Source organism: Rana temporaria, chromosome 9, assembly GCF_905171775.1.
Source record: "Rana temporaria chromosome 9, aRanTem1.1, whole genome shotgun sequence".
NCBI classification, from domain to species: Eukaryota; Metazoa; Chordata; class Amphibia; order Anura; family Ranidae; genus Rana; species Rana temporaria.
Genome location: NC_053497.1, coordinates 95,702,206 through 95,722,482, shown reverse-complemented (window position 1 = coordinate 95,722,482; position 20,277 = coordinate 95,702,206). Strand labels below are relative to the sequence as shown.

At 41.5% G+C, this 20,277-nt stretch overlaps 1 protein-coding gene across 2 annotated transcripts in view; it reads left to right on the top strand.

Annotated features, from left to right (window-relative positions):
* Positions 1–20,277, top strand: part of GRIA3 (glutamate ionotropic receptor AMPA type subunit 3) — a 405,232-nt gene that overhangs the window by 364,052 nt on the left and 20,903 nt on the right. Inside the window, exons 12-14 of one of the 2 annotated variants that reach the window (XM_040323935.1) lie at positions 15,667–15,865; positions 18,870–19,117; positions 19,887–20,001. In XM_040323935.1, the coding sequence (XP_040179869.1) occupies positions 15,667–15,865; positions 18,870–19,117; positions 19,887–20,001 (562 nt within the window). The remainder of the gene's footprint in view (positions 1–15,666; positions 15,866–18,869; positions 19,118–19,886; positions 20,002–20,277) is intronic. The other variant, XM_040323936.1, reaches the window with a different exon arrangement.

Genomic DNA, 20,277 nt, shown 5'->3' with positions numbered 1-20,277 from the left:
CTTTAATGCTAATCCAGATAGCCGTGTGAATTACCAAGAGGCTCATGGGTGCTTCCCTAATTAATGCTCTAAAGGCACTGTATATAATCACAAATTTGTGAAAACCTACAACTGGCTGAACATCTTCTCCCGCTTCTTTTTGGGTATTCTGCACCATACATCTGTGGGTTTGCTGTTCCATATTCTGATTTAGTATTTGGTATAGTTATGATTTAAACTTTTTTTTTCATGTATTGCAAGATATACGTAATGAATATATATGTATATATATATATATATATATATATATATATATATATATATACAGCCCTCTAAAATACACTCGCCCACTCGCATTTTGAGAGTTTATTTTGAGGGCTGGCGAGAAGGGCTGCCTGGGATCCTGGGGGGCGAGCACTGCCGATCAGACGGGAACAGAGAAATGCCGCCGTCTGGATGATCAGAGCAGGGAATTAATTTGCCTACTCAAAGAACTGGAGCACTGGCAGCTGGTGGACCTGCGCTGTCACTGGGTCCGATTTCCCAGCCAGCTGCGGGAATCGGGACACTTCTAACTGTGCTGCCTGCACTGAACAGGTGAGGGGGGATTGCTGCAGCGGGGAAAAATTACTGGAACCATGCCTGTATCTGTATCCGTCCAGCAGCTGGAAACCCTGCCACCCGCGGCCACCCCCCTCGCCCTTCCCGCTGGATGGACACAGTCTCAGATACAGGGTATGGTTCCTGTAGTTCCCCAAAGCCGCGTCTCTGTCAAAGTCTTGTGTCAGGCGGAGTCTTCTTCTCTGCCCGACACATCACATCAAGTGCTGCTGTTAAAAGCGGAACAGGACCTGCGGGAGCCGGACGGAGGTAGCAGGACTCGGGAGCCCTGGAAGAAGTGCATAAACGGTGAGTAGAGGCTGTGTGTGATAGAGGAGGACTACCATTCCCAGCAATGTTTATGGAGGAGAAGCACTTAGTATTAGGCTGGAGGTGAAAGAATGGTGTATCGGTCTCACTTGCAGTGTAGGTGAGATCACATGTGTCTGGATGGCAGGAGGAGTATATCAGAACACCCCTATGGCTATATATATCTGCAATCAGTGGTGGCTGGTATTTTGTTTGGGGGTGTGTGGCAAACAATCCACCCCTGCCAGCACCCCCCCCATCCCGTCAGGTCGTGGACGGCACTGCCCACATATTCTAATTATCACATTAGCCCCTTCCCCTCTTCTGCTTCTACCTCCTACCCTCCCCTCTATTCCCCCTCCCTCTGCCCTCTAACCTTTCTATCCCCCCCCATTATTTCCATAACCCCTTGGTTTCTCTCCTTTCCTCCCTCCCCCCTCCTCTATCTCCATCATCCCCCCTCCCATGTCCCCTCTCCTCCCTTCCCCCTCTGTCCTCTCTCCCCCCTCTGTCCTCTCTCCCCCCTCTGTCCTCTCTCCCCCTCTGTCCTCTCTGCCCCCTCTGTCCTCTCTGCCCCCTCCCTCTGTCCACATTTTACTCCCCCCTCCCTCTCTATCCTTTCCCCCTCCCTCTTTCCTCTCCCTGCTCCCTCTCTCTATCCTCTCCCCCTCCCTCTCTCTATCCTCTTCCCCGCCCTCTCTCTATCCTCTCCCCCCTCCCCCTCCCTCTCTCTATCCTCTCCCCTGCCATCTCTCTATCCTCTTCCCCGCCCTCTCTCTATCTTCTCCCCCTCCCCCTTTCCTCTCACCGCTCCCTCTCTCTATCCTCTCCCCTGCCATCTCTCTATCCTCTCCCCTGCCATCACTCTATCCTCTCCCCCTCCCTCTCTCTATCCTCACCCCCTCCCTCTCTCCTTCCTCTCCCCCTCCCTCTCTCCTTCCTCTCCCCCTCTCTACCTCTATTTTGTCCCCCTCCCTCTCTCTATCCTCTCCCCCTCCCTCTCTCTATCCTCTCCCTCCCTCTTTTCTCTCCCCCTTCCTTATTCCTCTCCCCCTCCTTCTCTCTATTCTCTCCCCCTCCCTCTATCCCCCTCTCTCTATCCTCTCCCCCTCTTTCTCTGTATCCTCTCCCCCTCCCTCTCTCTATCCTCTTCCCCCGCCCTCTCTCTATCCTCTTCCCCCGCCCTCTCTCTATCCTCTTCCCCCTCCCTCTCTCTATCCTCTCCCCCTCACTCTCTCCTTCCTCTCCCCCTCACTCTCTCCTTCCTCTCCCCCTCCCTCTTTCCTCTCCCCCTCCCTGTCTCTATCCTCTCCCCTTCCCTCTCTCTATCCTCTCCCCTTCCCTCTCTCTATCCTCTCCCCCTCCCTCTCTATCCTCCCTCTCTCTATCCTCTTCCCCTCCCTCTCTCTATCCTCCCTCTCTCTATCCTCTCCCCCTCCATCCTCTCCCCCTCAATCTTTCCTATCCCCCCTCTCTCTATGCTCTCCCCCTCCCACTCGTTCCTCTCCCCCTCCCACTCTCTTTCCTCTTCCCCTCCCACTCTCTTTCCTCTCCCCCTTGCTCTCTCTTTCCTCTCCCCCTACCCCTCTCTATCCTCACCCCTCCCTCTCTCCTCCCCATCCCTCTCTCTATCCTCTCCCCCTTGCATTGCTGGGCATTAACTGCATTGCTGGGCACAGGCTGCATTGCTGGGCACGGGCTGCATTGACGGGCAGACGACATTGGTGGGCATGGATAAATGTGTTAATATTTTTATAACTTAATTCTGCATAAAACAGAATTAAGTTATTCAAAACAAAACATAAATGTAGTGTCATTCCATTAAATAATTTATGAGGGCAGGTTTAGGGATGGGGTTAGGGGCAGGGAATGGTAGGGGTTAGGCAGGGCAACCGGTGGCGAGTAACCCTTGAGGCCTGGCTAGTAGCTCAGGACTTGAAATTTTGAGCCATGTATATATATATATATATATATATATATATATATATATATATATATATATATATATATATATAATTTATTATTGTTTTATGTATATAGTTTAGAGCAGGGGTAGGCAACCTTTGAAAGGTGGAGATCTACAACATGTGTACCACACCCCTGGGACCTTTGATGTCTTCAATGTTGTAGATCTCCACAATGTACAAAAGTCAGCAGTATGGCAGAAATCAGCAGAAGGTAAGGTAGTTGACAGAGCTCAGTAACTTGTAGAGCAGTGAACAGAGGTCGGTAGTTTGTAGGACAGTGTACAGAGGTCAGTAGTAAGTAGGGCAGTATACAGGGGTCAATAATAGGTAGGGCAGTGTACAGAGGTCAGCAGTATGCGTGGCAATGTCCAGGGGCAGTGGTAGGTAGGGCAGTGTACAGAGCTCAGTAGTATGTAGGGTGGTGTCTAGAGTTAAAGGCAGAGGCATGGTGGCAGAGAAATTATGTGCAATATTTACAGTATGTATTTATTAAAACTGGAAAAATCCCTAGTAAAGAAAAAATTTATATTTCATGTGAATATAAAATATGTCTACCTACACATCCCTATTTTCTGGCCCCTTCAACAGTTTCTGCGATTCGCAGTAAGGGATCACCACTTCCAGTTTGTGGCGTTGGCATTCTGCCTGTCTATGGCCCTCACAGTGTTTACCAAGATGTTACAATCAAAAATCTAAATCTTCTTGCACTCACCTATAAGTGTAAAATATATATAAAAATGTATTTTATTTATACATATATATAGATATATATAAATATATATATATATATACATACTATATATATATATATATATATATATATATATATATCTCACAAAAGTGAGTACACCCCTCACATTTTTGTACACATTGTATTATTTGTTTCCATGCGACAAAATTGAAGAAATTACACAGCTTGTGTAACAGTGTATATTTGCTGTCCCCTCATAATAACTCATCACACAGCCATTAATGTCTAAACCGCTGGTAACAAAAGTGAGTACACCCCTAAGTGAAAATGTCCAAATTGGGCCCAATTAGACATTTTCCCTCCCCATTGTCATGTGACCCGTTAGTGTTACAAGGTCTCAGGTGTGAATTGAAAGCAGGTGTAGTAAATTTGGTGTTATTGCTCTCACGCTCTCATACTGGTCACTGGAAGTTCAACATGGCACCACATGGCAAAGAAATCTCTTAGGATCTGAAAAAATAAATTGTTGCTCTACATAAAGATGGCCTAGGCTCTAAGAAGACTAAAATTGGGCCCAGTTTGGACATTTTCACTTAGGGATGTACTCACTTTTGTTGCCAGCGGTTTAGACATTAAGGGCTATGTGTTGAGTTATTTTGAGGGGACAGCAAATTTACACTGTTATACAAGCTGTACACTCACTACTTTACATTGCAGCAAAGTGTCATTTCTTCAGCGTTGTCACATGAAAAGATATATTAAAATATTTTCAAAAATGTGAGGGTTGTACTCACTTTTGTGAGATACTGTGTATGTATATATATATATATATATATATATATATATATATATATATATATATATATATATATATATATATATATATATATATATATATATATATATATATATATATATATATAAGAAGAGTTGCAGCACTCAAAGCTATCAACTTTCAGAAAACGTATAATACTACAACAGTGCTGCGCTAATCAAATTGTGCAAAGTATAAATCCTAAATTATAATAAAAAATTGATTTCTACTAATATATTGGTGATAAATAAAAAGGCGAGTTTCTTAAACACAAAAAGTGATTTTGATTATTATAATTCATTATGATGGACCATGGTTATGGTTCATCCACGTGCAAGTCCACATCACAACATGGTGAATAAAATCTTCAATCAAAAAATTCACTTTGAGTCCCAAAGTAAAAACGAAGAAGAACTCTACCACTAAATAGACAGAAGATGGTCGTTCACCTTGTATTCTGGACTTTTCATTTTAGAAAGTGTAAACATGCCTGGTCCCCTTTAAGAGCTGGATCAGCTTCAGGTGACTGGCACTCTGCTGTTTCTAAATTCCTCAAACCGGGAAGCTCACAAACAAAGATTTAGCCCATGAAGGATACAAAAGAAAGAAACTGATAGTGCGTTCTGTAAAAAATACAGAACCACTTTATTCACACTTTAAATATACACTCACGTTGTTAGCTATAGGCAGAGCATTGTTGATTCCCACAGGTTACCGCTTACTAAAGTAGACAGCTTAGATGTTTTGGACAAGTGGGGCTGTGGATGTAAACACCACTCTCCACTGGTCCAGACTGATGCCTGATACCTTTTTTGTTTTTTATCACCATTACATTGGCTTTAGTCCTGGGGTTGCTGTGGACCTTAGTGAGGTACCGCCTATTGTGAGGTACCAAGACTAATTGCTTCAAAAGCTGACTTCAAAGGTCCAGCAGGAGGCACAAAGGTTTGCTTGGGTGCTTAACCTTCAGAAGGCAGAATTGGCTCTGACACAATGTCTAGAATTAGTCCTCTACACAACACAGGTGAAGGTACTTTTTCTACAGGAGAAGTGTCTGTCCCTTAGATCTCAGTCGGAGTACCTGAGGTTGTTTTAAAGTCCTATAATTCCATTCTGTATGAGGGTGCTGAGAAAGATTGTAGCCACTTTTGATGCAGTATGCCTAGTTTAATTCCAGAGCTTTAAATTTCAATATCCTGTTGAATTGGGACAGGCATCAGGAATCTGTGGATCTGCCAGTTCGTTGACTCCCAAACTCAGGTCACCTCTGAAATGGTGGAGTTCCACACAGATTCTGGATACCAGAAGATCCTTCCTTTTACTGAACTGGAATATCTAGACAATGGGTGCCAGCCTGCTGAGCTGGGAGGGTGTTCTGAAGAACCTCTCGGTTCAGGGAACATAGTCATCTAAGGACAAGAAATTACTGACCAATAGGCCCACCAGATCTTGCCTTGGGCAGAACTCCAGGACAGGATTGTATCTTGAGCCAGGGATCCTTAAGCATTTGCAGTTATGATTCCTTGGGATCAGTTTTCTCAAATCTATTCCTTCCCTCCACTGCAGTTTCTTCCTTGTGCACGGTAAAGATGAGGGGCAATCCAGACTGGTCATATTTGCTGTAACATGGTCCTATCTTACATCTTTCTTTATGGCTGCTGGCTAAGAGTGCCAGTGCTCCCTGAGCATAAACCTTCTATTGTTCAGGTTAATAAGGCTGCTACCTGGTCTTCTTTTCACATGATTACAAAGTTACAAAGTAGATGTCAGGGCCGTCTTTACCGCAGGGCAAATGGGGCAGGTGCCCTGGGCCCTGTCACTGTTGGGGGCCCAAAGCAACCCCCTTTGAAAAAAAAAAAAAAAAAAATTTTTTTTTTTTTTTTTTTAGGGGTCCGGAGGCCCCCAGGGGACCAGAGGACCCCAGGGCCCCAGATGGCAACCCCCCCTTTTTTTTTTTTTTTTTTTAAATAAAAAAAAAAATTATATATTTTTATTAAAGGGACAATTTTTTAATATATTTTTATTTTATTTTTTATTAAAGGGCCAATTTTTTTTTAGAGGTCTGGGGGTCCCCAGGGGCCCATAGTTCCCCAGGGCACCGGATGACAACCCCCCTTTTTTATAAAAAAAATATTTTATATATATATATATATATATATATATATATATATATATATATATATATATATAAATGTTTATTATTATTATTATTATTATTATAGGATCCAGAGGTCCCCACCAGGGCCCCGGATGGCAACCCCCCTTTTTTTTAATAAAAAACATTTTTTTTTATATATTTTATTTCTTTTTATTTATATATATATATATATATATATATATATATATATATATATATATATATATATATTTTTTTTTTTATTAAAGGGCTCAGAGGTCCCCATGTGGCAAACACCCTTTATCTTTTTTATAAATGTTTATTTTTTTATTTTTGTTTATATATTTTTTTTATTTATTTTTTATTTAAGGGCCCAGAGGTCCCCAGGGCCCTGGATGGCAACCCCCCCTTTTTTTTTTATAAATGTTTCTTTATATATATTTTTTATTAAAGGGCCCAGAGGTCCCGGATGGCAACCCCCCTTTTTTTGTAATTAATTTTTATTAAAAAAAAAATATTAAAGGGCCCAGATGTCCCCAGGGCCCCAGATGGCAACCCCCTTTTTAAAATATATTTTTTATATATATTTTTTATTTCTTTTTTTCTTTTTATTAAAGGGCCCAGAGGTCCCCAGGGCCCCGGATGGCTACACCCCTTTTTTATATATATTTTTCTTTCTTTCTTTCTTTATTTCTTTTTTTGTAAAGGGCCCCCCGCTTCTAAATTTGCGGCAGCCTCCCCCCTGCTTCTCAATTTCAGGCGGCAGCACCCCCCCATCCCGGTTCTCTGCTCCAGGGGGCCCATGCCTGAAGCTGTGTAAGTGGCCCCATAATTCCTGATGGCGGCCCTGCCTCCCGTTAAGCCCCTGTGCTGCCCACAAATCAGGCTGAAAATCATCAGCGGCACGCAGCCAGTGACAGTACTGCTTCCCTTCCCAGTGTTTTAAAATGTACAGCACTGGCTTCCCTTTAGACGCACACTTCTCCCTTCCTGCCACTGGGTGCTGCTTGTATATAAAAGTGAATTAGAATGTGATTTTATAACATCCCCAGTTTGCTCTTCCTGAGGCTGACTTCTTCATGTCCTGCTCCTCAAGGTATGTCACTGTTTGCTAATCTATATTGTAAATTGAAGTTTTCTGTAGAGTGTGCCCAAAGTCTTTATAATATTTGATGATTCACTGCAGGTCTGGTCAGTGTTTTAAAAAGTTCCTCTATTTTACACATGGCATGGCATGGGGTCACAGCACCGTCTGTCCATTCTGCTTTAGCACCATGGGACATGTGTAAAATAGAGGAACTCTTTAAATCACAGACCAGACCAGACCTGCAGTCCAGGCTGAGTAAGGCCTCAGAGCACATGACATTACTGTCTGTATTTAACTGCTTGATGGGCTTATTTTGGGCCTGGCTGGTTCACATGTATGCGCAGGCACAGCAGCCCATTCATTTGAATGGGCCGCTATGCCTGCGTTTCCTGCAAAGAAAAGCGCATGCCTCATGTAATAGGCTGCGCACACGGCACGCCTATGCCCATCAAGCACTGAAATACAGCACTGTCTGTCCATTATGCTGTCTGCTGTGACTTATCTGCAGTTCCCGCACTGTCAAACTTGCTGCATTTTTAGATGTTTAGGTCACGCTTTTAAAAACACAGTGCGTTTGTGTGTGCAAGAACTGCAGGTAAGTAGCATGGTGCAAGAACTGCAGGTAAGTAGCATGGTGCAAAAGCAGAATGGATTTCAAGGCAACTGTATTTTTAAAATGCTGAATGCACCTTTTTTCTGCAGGAAACAAAGGCATGGCAGCCCATTCAAATCAATGGGCTGCTGTACCTGCACAAATGAGGGCCACCAAAACATACATGTGAACAAGCCAGGCCCAAAATAAGCTGGAGGGGGGCCCAAAAAAAATGTTTGCCCTGGGCCCAAACCATATTAAAGACGGCCCTGGTAGATGTTCACACCTCTGCAGATACCAGTTCCGTGCAGACAGCTTTTTAGTGAGGTTCTCCTCCATTGTGTTTTGGGGTTTTGGGTGTGTTGGTCTAGACCCTCATGTTCAGTCCTTTGGGCCATTCTAAGCATTCATGAATATGAACTGCCCTGTGATGTATGATTAAGAAGTTGGGATTCTTGGTTTAAATGCAAAATCATTTTCTTGCTACCAAACTGATGCTTAGCTGAACTGGAAGGAGTTATGCCTGGGTGGTGAATTCCTGTCTTCTTTTGGCCAGTGTCCATTCACCTGAAGGAGGCTGCAAAACCAAGTAGTCATGAATATTAAGTGCCCCATGCCCTGTGATATTCACAAAGGAAAATATTTTACTTGTAATTAGAAATCCTATTTTTTCCTTTCTCATATTTCTCTTTGGAATTGATCATTTAATAGATAACTGCAACAAAAGATGTATGCGTAATTACATTGTAAGCAAGGTTGTGTATAACTGTGAATTTGCAGTGCACATAAACAGTATAGACATTTTTTTAAATACATTTTATTTTAAAACATCTGTTTATGCATTAAAGTGAGTTTCTAAAAAAGTCAGAATTTCATTTTGGATAGGGTTGAGAGAGGTTTTTATTGCTGTCTGTGTTTTGTTAGGGAGATTCATCCTCTGTTTGCTTTAAAGAGATGTCCCATCACTTCCTACTGTATCTCTGAAATAGGAAGCCAAAAGTGAAAGGTCCTTTATGACAGTCTAAACAGGTCACAAATCCAGTTACTATGGATAGCCTCAAAGTACACAAAAACACTTGTGTTATTCATAATGAACCAAATCCTCCTTCACATGTGTTCCACAAGCTACCTCTCCTAGACACTGCTACTCACAGCGGAGGTTTAGGCAGCAGAATCAGTGATGTCCTTCCAGAAAGCACTAGGCAGGAGTAGGTGTGGCTGGGTGCCTATTGACAATCTACAGTCTTGTAAATTAGCAATGTAAATGCTGATAACCATGCCCCTGGAATATGTTATCTATATTCCACTGTATGCCCGTGCCTATATAAGAGTGGCAAAATTGCTCTAAAATCAGGGGCAGTGTAGCATCATTTATACACCACCAAAGGCAGCTGCATTAGGTGGATTTTACTGGCAAGATCAACAGATATTTGTGGAATTAAAAATAAATAAAACTGGAGGTGCAAATTAAGTGCTATAGCTTATATATTTTTTCAAATGGGAAGCCATAGATCTACTTTATGCTATACAATTTGATGCTTTTATATATTGATGTTAAATAATAAAATTATTACATTCTGAACCAGGTCAAACAATGATTAGCTGTGAAGAGTGAAGCAGAGGTATTTTATTAAAATAGTAATTTAGTTAGTTATTGTGGAAACCTTGGTAGTGACTAGGGATGGGCCGAACACCTCGAACAGGCAAAAAGTTCTAACACACATGCCAACCCTATGAAAGTCTATGGGAAACAAACAAGAAAAATCAAAAGTCCTAATCTTAAAGGCGTATATGCAAGTTAGTGCCATAAAAAGTGTATGGGGCACTGGTACTGCCTTAGTGAACATCGATGCAAAGAAAGTTTTTACTTTTTTTTTTTTCAGTGATTTTAATGAAGCTTAAAGTGAAACAATAAACATGAAATATTTCTTTAAATATTGTGCCTGGGGGTCCCCTTAGTCTGCCTGTAAATTGGCACATATGTGCGATGTATAGAACATGCAATAACAGCTGTAATGTATTGCCGGCTCGGATCTGGTGTGGATTTCAGGGGGAACTCCACGCCAAAATTTAAAAAAAAACCTGTCAAAAACTGTCTCTTGTGGATTTAACTTTTTGACACTTTTTCTGGTAAATGGGTAGGGGTATAATGTACCCAATACCTATTCACATAGGGGGGAGCAGGGATCTGGGGGCTCCCTTGTTAAAGGGAGCTTCCAGATTCCGATAAGCCCCCTGCCTGCAGACTCCGACAACCACCGGCCAGGGTTGTCGGGAAGAGGCCCTTGTCTCCATCAACATGGGGACAAGGTGCTTTGGGGGGCACTCTCACCATGTTAAGGGCAAGTGGCCTGGTATTGTTCAGGGTGGGTGCTTTCTCATCCCCTCTCTTTTCTGGCCTGTTAGGCTGCATGCTCGGATAAGAATCTGGTATGGATTTTGGAGGGGACCCCACGCCATTTTATTTTAACTTTTGGCATGGAGTTCCTCTTAAAATTTATACCAGACCCAAAGGGCCTGGTATGGACTTTGGGGGGACCCCACACCGTTTTCTTTCTTAATTTTGTCATAGGGTTATCCTTAACCACTTTGATACACTGTTCTATTTACTCTGCACTGCACTATATATCCTGCACTGTATTATATATAGTACACTGACTGCACTATATACTCTACAATGTATTATATATACTATTCTTATGGCACTATATACTCTGCACTGTATTATATATACTACACTGACTACATTATATACTCTGAACTGTAATATATATATATACTACAATGACTGCATTATATACTCTGAACTGTATAATATATACTAGAGACCCTGGCCCGGATTCACGTAGAGTGGCGTACATTTGTGCAGGCGTAGCACATCTCATATGCGCTACGCCAACGTAACATTGAGAGGCAAGAACAGTATTCACAAAGCACTCGCTCCCAACGTTGCGCCGGCGTAACGTAAATTGTCCGGCGTAAGCCCGCCTAATTCAAAGTAGGAAGGAAGTGGGCGTGATCCATTTAAATGAAGCTTGACCCCATGCAAATGATGGGCTGAACGAACAGCGCATGCGCGCGCATGCTCACAATCACGTAAAATTTACTCCCTAAGATACGACGGCTCTATGCCTACGACGTGAACGTAACCTACGTCCAGCCCCATTCACTTATGACTTACGTAAACGACGTAAAATACGAAGGCTGTTCCGTCGTCCATACCGTTGCATGGGATGCGCCTCCTATAGGTGGAATAACTTTACGCCGGATGTACGCCTTACATAAACGGCGTGTACTACTGCGACAGGCGCAAGTACGTTCGTGAATCGGCGTATCTCGGTCATTTGCATATTCGACGCGTAAATCAATGGAAGCGCCCCTTGCGGGCAGCGTAAATATGCGCACAGGCTCCGACGGCGTAGGAAACTTACGTCGGTCGGATGGAGCCACATTTCAGGCGTATCTAGCATTAGGAATCAGGCGCATAGATACAGCGGCGCATCTGTGCACTTACGCAGCGTATATAAAGATACATTGGCGTAAGTGCTTTGAGAATCCGGGCCCCTGCCTTTGGCCAATCATGGCACATTGCATTTCAATTGGCCAAAGCATGCAGGTCAGGTGCATGCTTTGGCCAATCTGCAGCTGTCAATGCACTGCGATCTCGCAGTGCATAATGGGGCGCTCCACGGAGGGCGATTTTCCCATGAGCGCCCCATATGTTTGTTATTTTATGAACGTACGTTCTACTCGAACATTGGGACCATCCCTAATAGTGACAGATACATGTAGTAACTTGTGAATCTAAGTTCTCTGCAGAAAGCCGTAGCAATCTAAACTATTTCAAGATTTGGCTTGTCCTGTTTGGTGTCTTTGTTGTTCTCTTCCCTCTATGTAACTGTTTTAACATGAAGTTGAGGTGTTAATCTGCTGTTGATGCTGTGTTTGCCCAGTTGGAGAGACCGGCAAATAAGTTTTATGACATCACAAGGGAAGCATTTTATCTTGTATCTGACAACTCAAGGAATATGTATTTTGGTTAATATTGTTACTACACTAGACACATTTATTGGCACCTTGTTGGTTCAAATGTCCAAAAAATAGATAATAACTGGGTCAGTCTGATCAAAATACTGTTGCTGTAAATAAGTCCAAGGGTCATCATTCACGCTACAATCTGAATACAGTCATTGTACAATCAACTTTAGAGTTACCGAATTCAATGTACTATGAGGACCAACGTAATCTATGCAATCGATTTTTATCCAATCTGGCAGATCCTTGCACTACATAGGTAGATCTATATGAGAATGTACAATCACATTGTATAATATATGACCAGCTTTAGGAAGGGCATGTTGCATCACAATTACTCCTAACTACATTTAGAAATATATGATTTTCCAAACTAGATGTTATGATAAACTAGAATTTTTTAAACCCTCACAGAGGTAGCTACATATTTTAAGGTGTGACCTCTGCAATGTTATTAAATTGCATTTTCTTTCATGTTGCTTATTTAATTGGTACCCTTTGAATCTGTTAGAGTCTGTCAGAAGTACTTCAAGTGACACATCACTAGTTCAGAAACCTAGTGCAGAGTACTGTACTGTGTAAGCCATTCAAGACCATAAACAATATTTCAAGGTCAAAAATACAGTTGCACAGAGTGAGTAGATGTCTTTACACAATACAGAGGAGCTTTGAAAATTGGACAACAAGAAATAAGTGTCAATTGAGAAACTATATTACGGAGACCTTTTCATAGCTTATTTTAAAAGGTTTCTACACTTTGAATTAATTGTATGTGTTAAGGCTCATACACACGGTAGGACATCCAACAAAATTTCCCTTGGATTTTTGTCCTAATTGATTTGTCCTGCCACACCCATAGCATACACACAGTCAGACTTTTCTGCAAACTTTTCTAAAAGTTTCCTAACATCACGTGTTTTTTTTTGCTCTTTTCTGCTCTTTACCGCCACCCTTTGGTTAACTTCTGCTATTGTTTGTTGCTTTTAACATTGGTTTTGAGCATTCGTATTTGCACTTTGTCCAAAAGTTGGTTGGATTGCTGTACACACGGTCACACAAAGCACCATCTGACTTTTGTTGCCGAAAAGTTGGTCCGTTCGCAGACCCAACTTTTTGTTGGATGAAACCAGAAAAAGTTGGTCTGATGGAGCGTACACACGGTCGGACAAATTTGAAAAGTTGCAGATTTTGAAGTTGGTTGGCCAAAAGTCCTACTGTGTGTACAGGGCTTAAGTCTCAAGTTAGTAACAAAGACATTTCTGACTATTTGAAAAGTTTGCAAAGGTCACCTGTAGATTATATGTGGTAAAAGTGAAATTTCCCTTTCAGTGGCTACCATTGACTTTCGGGGCCAATATGCATTCTTGAATTTTAAATGATTGAGATGGAAGATTTAGTTGTTTAACCACTAGCCGAACAGCCCCTGTCATTATACTGTGACATGTTGGCTCTTTCCGGCAAATCACCTTAGCTGTACGTCGACCCTTTAAACAGCTATAGCAGGCGCACGCGTGGCCGGTGGGCCCGATGCTCGTGGCCAGTGGTCGCGATGATCACCAGCCACGTGCAATCGTAGACACGACAGTCAGAACAGGGATCAAACACATCCCTGGTCTGACTGGAGAGGAGACAGATCCCCTGTTCCTACTAAGTAGGAACAGCGATAGGTCTCCCCCTCTAGTCAGTCTCATCTCCCCACAATTAGAAACACACATGAGGGAACACATTAAACCCCTTGATTGGCCCCTTGTGTTAACCCCTTCCCTACCAGTGACATTTACACAGTAATCAGTGCATTTTTATAGCACTGATCGCTGTATAAATGTCAATGGTCCCAAAAATGTGTCAAAAGTGTCCGATCTGTCCGTCATAATGTCGCAGTCCCGCTAAAAATCGCAGATCGCAGCCATTACTAGTAAAAAAAAATTATAATAAAAATGCCATAAAAATTCCATAAATCTATTCCCTATTTTGTAGACAATATACCTTTTGCGCAAACCAATCAATATAAGCTTATTGTGATTTTTTAAACAAAAATATGTAGAAGAATATATATATTGGCCTAAACTGATGAAGAAATTTTATTTTTTTTATTTTTTGGGGGGGATATTTATTATAACATAAAGTATAAAATATTGGGATTTTTTTCAAAATTGGCGCAGAGGTGATCAAATACCACTAAAAGAAAGCTCTATTTTTGAGGGAAAAAAGGACGTCAAATTTGTTAAGGTACAGCGTCGCAGGACCGCGCAATTGCCAGTTAAAGTGACGCAGTGCCGTATCGCAAAAAATGGCCTGGTTATTAGGGGGGAAATCCCTCTAGGCTGAAGTGGTTAAGAGCTGTAGTAATTCAAAGACTTATTAATATAATTTTTTTTATTCTTTTAACATATAATTAAAAAGACCTGCATAAGGCCCAATAACTCATAAAAACATACATGTCAATATTTCACTATACAAAGTCATTTGCTAGGTGGTACTATCCAAAACCATACTTAACTGCACAACACTCCAGGTTCAGTTAAAGCTTGTTTATGGAGTGGGAAATCCAACGCGTTTTTGAAATTTAAAACATTATCTTCACCAGGGATATAGTGCCACCATAAATGCAAACTACATCATTTATCATGAAATTGTCCACATAGCCCCATGTACTCCAGATCAGGAGATATCCACCAACAAGGACTGTGTATAACTTTAAATGGGGTCAAATAGCACAAACTATCCCAAAGAAAGACTGCTATTCAATAGAAGGGGTGCCAGAAAGAAGGAAGTATTGTACATCTGTCCAGGGTAATATCTTGTGTGGTGTTTAGAAAAGATATGCTTTTTCCTCTCAAGCAGCTAATACAGTGGTGAGAGAAAGTTCTAACACCTGAGCTGACAAGTTGATATCCATTCATCTGCATGGAATAAGATGGCATACAGTCATACAGATGAAAATACTGCATGTCTATAGAAACAAAATGGATAGTCACACAATTGTATCAAACTCAGAATTCTCTTTGAAAGTATATTATTTTATACTTTTCTTATCAACTATAACTAAAATGTATGTATATGGAAATGGGTTACATAATAGTATGTGCTACATAAAAAAAAAAATATATATGTTTATGATAATTAAACAATGCCATTCTGGTTGTATGCAGAACTGATGCATACAGCATTTTATAAACTAACTAAGTAACTGCGTTTTTATCCTAAATTATTTTTGATGGTCTAGACATGCTTAGAAACTTTTCTTTTAGCATAACTCTTTTTTTTGTATACTTAATGCTTATTTACAGCAGTTTATTATGTTTTCTTCCCAGTTTAAATATAGCAAAAAAAGAATGAGGTTATTGTTATTTATTCTTTCTCATCATCTGTATTTATTTTCATTTGTGTGACTTCTGGGAGATATTGGTGCCTCTTTTGTAGAGAAGGATTTTCTAGATTACGTGGATAAATATCTAATCTCCTTTATCTTGCAGATCCCTCTCTGGGCGAATAGTTGGAGGAGTGTGGTGGTTCTTCACTTTAATAATAATCTCCTCCTATACTGCCAACTTAGCTGCTTTCCTTACAGTGGAAAGAATGGTGTCTCCTATAGAGAGCGCAGAGGACCTGGCTAAGCAAACAGAAATAGCTTATGGCACATTGGATTCAGGCTCTACCAAAGAATTTTTCCGGGTATGTTAATTTTACTTAGTGGTTCCTATTAGTATTGCACCCAACGTTCCTGTACGTTTGCTGCAGAAAAAACAAGATTCATACCATAATCAGAAATACTTACACATTCTATTAATGGCTGAGGAGCTGCGGTGGCTCAACGCGATTGGCACTGCATCACCTCTGCAGCTAGGGGTTCGGATCCCGGTCTCGGCTACATGTGAATTGAGTTTGGTGGTCTCAGCCCGTCTCCCGGTGGGTGTGCTATGTGAGGTAGGCCTGCGCTTAGTACGTCCACCCCCCTCCCACAAAAACCACCACACTTACACGCACTCAAAATTGAGTTAACATGTACGCACTTTGACCACGCGAGGCGAAGGACTAATGGGGCTGGTTGTGCAGGCTAGATCCTCTCACTCCCTTGTAGGGAGTCCCTCTGCCCTGTTGGGCTTCAAAGCGGAGCAGGTAGGGCGGGCTGTGTGGGAGGACCCCCTCACACACCCGCCATTGCCACCCGGGGCATGGAGAAAGGTGGCATATTGCCTCTGGGGGAGGCCTGCCTACTCCCAACTCCTGCAGTCCGGCTCCTCTCTCGAGTACACGCACTTAAAATATATATAAAAAAAAAAAGAGTCTTTCTTCCTCATAGCAAATGTGCTGTATGAATTTATAGGAGTTAACTGAAGTGGACAAAATGAAATAGAATCTGTAGTGGATTTGTAAGCAGGACCTTACTGTCCTGCTTTGTTGGTCATTCTCACAGGATGGGGTTGCTGATTAGAAAAAAAATTGCATTATTAAGCTAATTTTCCAATTGACAAGATAAATAAAGCAAAAATACATATTACAGTGGGAAGGAGAATGGACAATACAGCAATGTACTTGGGTCATGTTACAACAGCTCAGAGCTGAGGCCGACTTTTTAAGTTTAAGGCTGAGTGGCCAAGCAATTATCCAATTCTGGAGAAGTTTTGTATGTTGGAATTTAAGTGATATACAGTATGTGAGTTCAAGGCAGGCAGCATAAATTCTAGTGAACTTAATAAGTGTGAATACAGAAAGTGCAAATGTATTTTCCAATTTTTCCTCCCCCAATCACAGAACAATTTTTTGTGAAAAAAAATGCAAGACATTTACTGAATAAAAGGAGTGTTGAGTGAGCAACTCACTTTGATTTGTATACTGCAGCCCACACATGTGTAAGCCTCTACTATGCTGTACAGGGTGAATGAAAGTAAACGTTTTACAGCCTACACACATGGCACACACTTCATTATTGCTAATGTATTTTTACAGTGCACATATTAGTCAAAATACTACTTTTGGCCAGAGTTCAGCTTTTAAAATGATTGAGAATACAGGCCCGGATTCAGAAAGGACTTACGCCGACGTATCTTCTATTACACCGCGTAAGTCCACAAATGCGCCATCGTATCTATGCGCCTAATTCTCAATACAAGATACGCCTGAATTTTGGCTTGATCCGACCGACGTAAGTCTCCTACGCCGTTGTATCTTGGGCGCATATTTACGCTGGCCGCAAGGGGGCGCTTCCATTGATTTACGCGTCGAATATGCAAATGACCGAGATACGCCAATTCACGAACGTACTTGCGCCTGTCGCTGTAATCTACGCCGTTTACGTAAGGCGTATGTCCGGCATAAAGTTATTCCACCAAAAGCAGGGGTAAGTCATGTTAGGGTATGGACGTCGGAACAGCGACGGAACAGCCATCGTATTTTAGGTCGTTTACGTAAGTCGTATGTGAATGGGGCTGGGCGTAGGTTACGTTCACTTCGTAGGCATTGAGCCGGCGTATCTTAGGGAGTATATGCGACGTGATTCTGAGAATGCGTGCGCATGCGCCGTTCGTTCGCCAATTCATTTGCATGGGGTCACGGTTCATTTACATGTATCACGCACTCCTTCAACCTACTTTGAATTAGGTGGGCTTACGCCGGACAATTTACGTTACGCCGGTGCAAGTTTGGTAGCGAGTGCTTTGTGAATACTGCTCTTGCCTCTAAGAGTTACGTCGGCGTAGCGCATATGAGATGCACTACGCCGGCACAGAGATGCGCCGATCTACGTGAATCTGGGCCAGATCCACAGAGAGTTACGTCGGCGTATCTATTGATACGCTGCGTAAGTTCTTCGATGCGCCGTCGTATCTTTGTTTTGTATCCACAAAACAAGATACGCCTGAATGTGGTCTAGATCCTAACGACGTACGTCTTAGTACGCCATTGGATCTTAGGTGCATATTTACGCTGGCCGCTAGGTGGCGCTTCCGTTGACTTCCGCATAGAGTATGCAAATTAGCTAGATACGCCAATTCTCAAACGTACGTCCGCCCGGCGCAATTTTTTTACGTCGTTTACGTAAGGATTTTTTCGGCGTAACGTTACCCCTGGCTCTATGAGGCGTACGCGATGTTAAGTATGGACGTCGGGACAGCGTAAAATTTTCCGTCGTTTGCGTAAATCGTTCGCGAATAGGGCTTTGCGACGTGATTTCGCGCATGCGCACTGGGATACGCCTACGGACGGCGCATGCGCCGATCGTAAAAAGCGTCAATTACGTGGGGTCATACTAGATTAACATACAACACGCCCACTCCAAGCCTACTTTGAATTACGCGGGCTTACGCCGGCAGATTTACGTTACGCCGGCCCGCATATGGGAGCAAGTTCTTTGTGGATACCCTACGAGCCACTCTGATTTACGGCGGCGTAGCGCATATGAGATGCGCTACGCCCGCCTAAATATACGCCCGTTTTTGTGGATCTGGTCCATAGTGTTTAGAAATCATGGGTTTATGATGAATTTAGGCATGAAAAACAGCTGAGTCTTCATATGATGATGACAATGTCACAGTACTTCATATTTGCAATGAAATATCCAACATAATAGTTTGATCATTTTAAAATCTTTGTTCATTTGTGAACATTATTAAGAAAAAACAATAGAAATTTAATTTGACCAATAAACCTTGTTTTTTTTTTTTTTCTGTTTTACCACCAGCGTTCTAAAATAGCGGTCTATGAGAAAATGTGGTCTTATATGAAGTCTGCAGAACCATCTGTGTTTACTAAAACCACAGACGATGGTGTGGCTCGTGTTCGGAAGTCTAAAGGAAAGTTTGCCTTCTTGCTGGAATCTACGATGAATGAGTACATTGAGCAAAGAAAGCCATGTGACACCATGAAAGTTGGAGGAAACCTCGACTCCAAAGGCTACGGAGTGGCAACACCAAAAGGCTCAGCATTAAGGTGGGTGGAATAATATAACAATATGTGTGTTGTTATAGTATTCCACCTTCCCTGATGTGTTGTGTTTTACTTTACTTTTTTTTTATGAATGTTTGAGGTAACATGGTTTGCACTTATATCATGGCAAGATGGTAATTGGTATATTTCTTTTTTTTATCACATTTTCCCTCCTATTTGCATTCTGCCTTTTATTTCTACAGTTTAATGGCTTTTTAATTTACATGTTAAAGCCATATTTGATTGATGTACTGTATGTGATGAATGTTAATTGCATGATGTGAATTTTGTGTTTATTAGTCTGAACAGTAGTCCCTTATCCCCCTCCATCCTGCATATTTTAGTTAAATGGATAACACTCCTATCCCAAAGCACAAACCACCTTATTATACTTAAACTAGTCTTTGATGTTTTATATTTTTTTTTTTTTTTTTTTAGCTTTATTAGACAATTTGTCCTTTGTGCTCCTGAATATTACAATTTCCTTGGTAGAGATGTGCGATTTTTTTTTCTTTTTGCTTAATTCAGATAAAATGTGTTTAAAAAAAGAAAAATAATCAAAACAACCAATTGCTGGTATATTAGAATTATTTATGATCTAGTATATAAAATGTATGTTTTGAGCTTTACTAAAAATTTTTGCAAATTATTTTTCTTTAAATTCAAAAATATATTGCAAAAAGTTTTAAAAGCACTTTTAATATATTCGCACAACTCTATTCCTAAAAGCCTCTTGTACATTTTCTTACAAGTTATGTTTTATCGTTTCAAGAAATGCTGTTAACCTGGCAGTATTAAAACTGAATGAGCAAGGACTCTTGGACAAATTGAAAAACAAATGGTGGTACGACAAAGGAGAATGCGGCAGCGGGGGAGGTGACTCCAAGGTCAGCCTCAATGTCACCACAATCGGGTACCTTAGTCAAGAGTAATCGGCAAGACTGTTATTTCAGTAACCAAGAAAAAGACCAAATGTTAACTAAGCAACTAATGGAAAAAGTATATTATTTTCACAGTAGCTTTAAAATGTATACCATATGTTTGGTATATATCTATGGATGCCTTTTCCACTTAGAAATCAACATACTATAGTTTATCAAAAGGATTTGGAAATAATATTATTTTTTTTAAATGTGAGGGATATATTTTATACAAAGGAAACA